A 6,075-nucleotide genomic window follows, 5' to 3' on the forward strand; every position below is an offset into this window, starting at 1 on the left:
AGCATATTGAGAGGGGCATTCAAGACAAGCACATACACTGATGCAAAAGAACTGAAGAGGTTTTTCAGAAACAGTATTTTCTATTGCCGCAATTACAAGAATCATCATTTTTCATTTAGGCCATTCCATTCTTCTGCCAATTACTGTCTTTGAGATTCAGACCCAAACAGCAGGACTACATTAAAATTTTAGTTTCTTCAAAAATAAACCAAGAAATCCTTGCTAAAATTGCTGAAGAAAACTTTTTCCCTCACCCACAATGTAGTGATTGCCACCTTCTGGGGGGAATTTTCCCAGTCAGAGCAATAGACAGAATCATCGACCTGCAGCCATCGCCAGAAAGTAGCAAATAGTGCCAGGAAGGCAGAAGACTGCCTGGTCACAAGGTACTGGCCTCAAATGGCAAAGCAAATTTCACACCAACAGAACTTTTCTGTAGACTACCCTTGAGGGAAACTATGACTAGATCTCTAGTCTAGTGTTCAAGTCCAACTTGAAGAAGACCACAGCAGGACCATACAAATAGGCTGTGTTCCTGCCTGCAGAGTATCAGCTAAAACATTACTACTGCATGTATCAATTCTGGTTTGGGGTGAAGACAAAACCAAGACCCACTAAAGAAAGACTGTCACAGTAGAAATAAGATGGAGAAAGGGGAGGAAAGTGTGAACAGGCTAGGAAGTATTGCCAGAAACAAGATGAAGAGTACCAAGAGCAAATTCAAATGTTTGGGCTTGTCCATAAAGGTTGTGGGAAAGAGAATTATGCACACTGAATTGCAGGCAAATGACTTCAAGTGTATTATGAGACACTCCTGCTTGAGAATTATACACATTCCTATATTACATTGTGTAGAAACATGTATTTGTGTAGTACGATGTTTACAAAATATATATGCAAGAACATTTGTCCTTTATGTTTTTTCCATGTATGTGGTTATAGACTCTCAGAAAACAGAAGGCAATTCTAGCTTTGAACGTGATGAACGAAGACTACACTGCTTAGTGCTCTTCACTACCTTTCCCTTTAAGCTTGTCTTCACCAAAAACAAATACCACGGAACAGGAAAAACAAATCATAGGCTGTTCCCAATTCCTTCTGGACAACAAGGCACTCCATTAGCTTCACACCAAGAACCTCAGAAGAACTGCAAGCAGCAAACATTTGCTAAAAAATATTCCAGTTGGTTAGCTCTAACTATTGTTCACGTTCTTAGACAGCCACAGCTGTATTCCCATTTTCAAGACTAGTTCACGGTAATCCTGACAAGAAGACCCCACTACTCTTTCCTTAGAGTTCCACAGAAGCAAAAAAAAAGCTTCTGGAGGTCATATTCCCACCACAGAAGCTTCACAAGTTGTGAACAAAACCACTCTGGTGCACTGACAGTTGCAGATTTGGGAAAAACTACAGCCAGCTTTGCATCTCCTCTTCATACTTTTGGGGATCAATAAAAGGCCTGTCAATGGACCGGATCATCAGCTCACCACAGTACACACATTCAGCTGCCACAATGTCATCAATGTCAGCTTTGATCTGTTCCCGGCTCTGCTGCCCCTTCCCCAAGCTAATGGTATCTGCATCCTTGGGACGATGGTGGCTCTTGGAAGGCTGACTGGTAGCTGCCAGCTTCTTCTGAAGATCTTCAAGTTTTGCCTGCTTATAGGCAGGAAGGTTTGGGAAAACTGCTTGGAGGAGACAGTCATAGTGAAACATGTGACCACACAGGAAAAGGTAAAAAGGGCGGTTTAGAAGTGGAAAGTCACAAGCAGCACATTTTTCCTGAGGCTCCACAGCACCATACTTATTTCTCATTTCCTGGATGTCCTCTCGGATTCTCTTGGCACTCTGTGTGGCTTCTTCCATCTCCCTTTTCAGCTCCTCAATGTGTTTGTTGTAGTCCTCTAGCGAGTTACAGATTGCCTCCTTGAAATGGTCAATAGTGACAAAGTCTGGAAAGAATGGCAGGACATCTTCAATCTTCAGCAGAGCACAGCTGGAGAGGCAGGCCATTGCCTTCTTGACATCCTTCTCTTCCTGAACAACATGGCGAGCAATCTTCAACCAGAGCTTCTTCCGGAGTTCCTCATCATCTTCAGGGAGATCTGCACAGGACTTTGCAAGATCAACATCCACCTACAAGATGGGCAGACAAGGAAACTGAGTTAAGCTTCTTTCTTCGTTTTTCTACCATTCAGCTTCAAAGCCTGCTGTCCATTACAGGAGGCAATAATAGAAAACTCCTACTGCTATCTCACTGCATAGGGCTGCACTACTGGCCTGCTCCCTGTTTATGTCAAACACCTCTCCTCTACACCAGTATTCCTCCCTGAAGATTTGCTTGCTACACAGCAGAGAACAACAAAGCCCAGCATTGCAATAAGGGCAAATCCATGTTACAGGATCTTTGCTGGCCACACATTTCAGCAAAGACATGGCAATGCCAACAGAAAAATTCCAACATCTCCCTGAAGATCAGACTAAGCTGACAAAGGCATTTTTCTGCGATAATTATCACTGCTAGGAATAGGAAGTAATTAGAATCCTGAACAATAGCTATAAAAGTCTTGCATAAATGCAGATATGCTAAAGGTATTTTATGTTAGAGACTGAGCTTAAGACAGACAGTACTCCCCCTTGTGCTTTCCATGCCCCTACCCTCAATTACAGCTTATCACAGTCAGATGTCTATTTGAAACAATTTTAAGAGCACAGCAGTATGTTAACAGAGACAGGTCTTTTCCTAGACCTAGCTGCACAACTACTATACTGGTGAGTCTGTCCAGTTCTTCTCAACGCTTGGTTGTTCAAGATAACTTGAGCAAGCTACAGTCCTATATATCATAGCATTCATGCACAGACATGCACATACCTGTAAGGCAAGATCCACAGCCTCCTCATACAGTTCCATCACTTTGTAAATATGGACGCACGCACGGTGGTGCCCGTGCTCTGCACACAGGCGCAGTGCGTACTTCAGGTCATAGTGGATCCTGTTTGGGTTGGTTCCTGCTTGCTCCAGGTACGATAGCAGTGAGTCCGGCCGACACAAAGCGTAAAGAGACAACAGGTAGTTGTGAATGGCTTGCTGGGTTTCCTCCAACTGATAGACACAGAACTCCATATATCTAATGGCTTCATTGATCTGCTGGGTGCTGGCGCTCTGGCTATAGTTAACAAGGGCTGGAATGAGGTTCCTGGCATCTAGTCTAGAGCCCATAGAAATCCAAGCATCAACTACCTTCTTGGGAATATGCTGGATGAGGACTGGAGAGAACTTGTAGAACAGCTTCTCGTCTCTGTGCCTGGACAGCACATTTAGAGCTTCATCGTACTCATCATGCTGGCAGTGGTGAGCTACTACACGCTCGTAGTCCTGCATGATGACTGCAAAGTACACCATGTGCTCTGTGTCCCCGTGGCTTGCCAACAGCTCATAAATAGATGCCCGGTTATTAAATAGACAGTCTTTATTTTTAGGACTACTCAGGAAAGTGCGAAACTTCTCTCGTGTATCCAAATAGAGATTCCGCTGTGAGGGATCTCCTTCTAATACACCCAGCCAGTTCAGGTACAGCTCCGTTAACCACGTGGTCAGCAGAGTGGTCTGCGTCTTCTCAGAGGGCTTTAGGTTACTCAGCTTCTTAATCAGAAACTCCATCAGGGCCTCTTCTTGCTTTGCTTCAATGAACTTAAGGGCAATTTCCTCAAAGTAGTTCTGGGTCAGTGCATAACATTTGGCACTGTCTAAATACCTCTTGTTTTGGAAGCAGTGCTCTGCCTCTTTGGCCAGCACAATATCTAGGCACTCTGGACGGTCTTTACAATACTCTTTGGCTAAATCAAATTTGTTCATGTTCATATACATCTTCCACACATCTCTAGATTCCCGCTGGACATGGTAGCGGAACACGACTTTCTCAGTATGGATCCATATCTGCTGGACTGTGGGATCTTTGATCATGCGTGTCAGTAAGCCAAACTTCTCCAGGAACAGATCTTGAAAAACAACCTGCCCATTCAGAGTGCATACAGCCTTCACCCGATCTGGCAGCAGCAACAGGAAGTGGAACTGGGTAAGTACAATGGATATTGGCTTGTTCACAGTTATGTCAATATCAGAAGGATAAACCCAGACCCGTTCATCACTCAGAATTGAATCAGGACGGCTATAATCCAATGTACCATATAAAACACCATTTCCCATCATCCAGGCAAAGGAGCGTGGGCTGGAGCGCAGTTTTGGGGTGTAAAAGGCTATCTCACTGAAACCAAAGCTGGCTGGAAACTCCCGGAAGCTGGGCAAATGGTCAGCATGCATAGCAAATATAGAGCTGAAGCCCTGCTGCTCTGTCCCTTCAGGCACTTTGCCAACAAACTGGAAGAGTCTCTTTCGAGTGATGGCTATAATAAAAAATTTCCCTTCTAACCCTCGTTCAATCTCCAAGCAGCAGACTGGGGCAGGTCCTGATTCCTCCTCCAGAGTGTAGACCTGTCGGAAGTACTGGTCAGGATTAGTGCTGAAGAGGCTTCCCTCGCTGACAGAGATTTCAGCCTCACAGATCTGCCCCTGGGCTGTCCCCACCAGGATAGGCCCTGTGTTGGTCTCTGAACCAAGAAATTTGTTCCAGCCCACACTTTCAATCAAGTGGCCTTTCCAGCGGGACAGTGCTCGCACTTTCTGAACACTTCTGTTCAGGTAAAGGCATTCACTGGTGTTCAGAGCAATCAGGAGATGAGAGCCTGCCAACAGGAGAGGGGTATGGGAAGGAGAAGGAGAGAACAAATTAAGTCTGTGATTAAGCAAGCCAAATTCCTGAGGCTTCTAATCCTCACATTTGATAAACTCCAATATCAACACACTTAGTCCAAGACCTCCTAGCATTCAAAGGAACGTGGGGGATTTCCATGCTGGATCAGAATGGTAGTCCATGTGTTGCAAACTTAAATTACTAGTCCCAGATGCTTCGGCAAGAGAGGAGGTATTCTCCCATTTCAGTAAGGGCTCTAAGGACAAACAGTTCCCAGAGTTCTCTCCTATCCCTGGCAGTTGGTGACAGATATGAGCATCTCTTTCCAAACTTTTTGGTTTTTTTTTAAATCAAAGCTACAGTGAGCTGCAGATATTTTACAGTCCTTCATATAAACACATACAGCACAGGGTGACTGCAAAGATTTCCTTTTAGTGGTTTTAGCAGCCTTGCTCAGAACAGCCTAATTGCATGTGTTCATTTCAGTGAGTTCAAAAGCAACAACGTACACACAACAAGCCAGTGTTTTTCTAATAGCACAGGGGCAAATCACTAGGCAGGGCCCTGGGCAAGGAGTCCTGCCCACCTGTTCTCCTTATTTACAGAACAGAAGGAAAACTCCCTCACCAGTGCCTAGCACATTCAGTTGCATCTGCTGCCAACCACTGTCTGTAAATATACATATTCCACTGCCTCACCTGTGTGGTCCAAAAACATCTTGTGGACTTTGGCTTCATCTTTGCGTCCCAGCTCTACCTGATTAGGTTCATCTGGCTTCCCAAGGTCAATTCTGCAAAGAGAAACTATGAAAGCATGCCTCCAACAAAAGTTCACATAGGAGTAACTGCTTACTGTATTCCAGACTGGGTTCATGGCTTCTTATCCAGTTTGCAATTTTAAGTTCTCTAGCAACTTAAGGAAAAAAAGGCGGTAGGGGAAAATAAGCAATAGCTTCAGGTCTCTGGCAGCATTACCTGAGAAGGGTGTCTTTGCCAAGGCTCATACAAAGCTGGTTAGAGGAGACCACTAAGCTGTTAATTTTCTCTGGAGGAGCAAAATCAATCCTTTGCTTGTTAAATATTGGTGTTTCCTTCTCCAGTCGTGCATTCACATACCCTGGAGAAAGAACAAACACTTAACAAAACAAGACAGAAACCCACAACAATAACCCCACGCTACATCAAAATCTAACCTAAAAGACTAGAAGGATAATCACCTGCTCTGAGTTTTACTGAAAAGAGAGTGTGGTCCACGGAGCACGAACACAGAGAGCAGAACTCACATAGATGTATAACAGGAAAGAAAAGCAGTAATATGCTTTACT

General features: G+C 44.3%; 1 protein-coding gene across 1 annotated transcript; it reads right to left on the bottom strand.

The window, feature by feature from the left end:
• Positions 1-1,046: 1,046 nt before the first annotated feature.
• On the bottom strand, positions 1,047-5,867 carry VPS18 (vacuolar protein sorting 18 homolog (S. cerevisiae); the record flags this gene model as incomplete). The annotated part of the gene is made up of 4 exons (XM_010086125.1): positions 1,047-2,136; positions 2,873-4,743; positions 5,450-5,541; positions 5,726-5,867. Coding segments are annotated over 4 exons (2,834 nt in total), but the record flags the coding sequence as incomplete, so codon positions are not given.
• Positions 5,868-6,075: the final 208 nt, after the last annotated feature.

The sequence above is a fragment of the Pterocles gutturalis genome, unplaced genomic scaffold (assembly GCF_000699245.1).
Source record: "Pterocles gutturalis isolate BGI_N339 unplaced genomic scaffold, ASM69924v1 scaffold49030, whole genome shotgun sequence".
NCBI classification, from domain to species: domain Eukaryota; kingdom Metazoa; phylum Chordata; class Aves; order Pterocliformes; family Pteroclidae; genus Pterocles; species Pterocles gutturalis.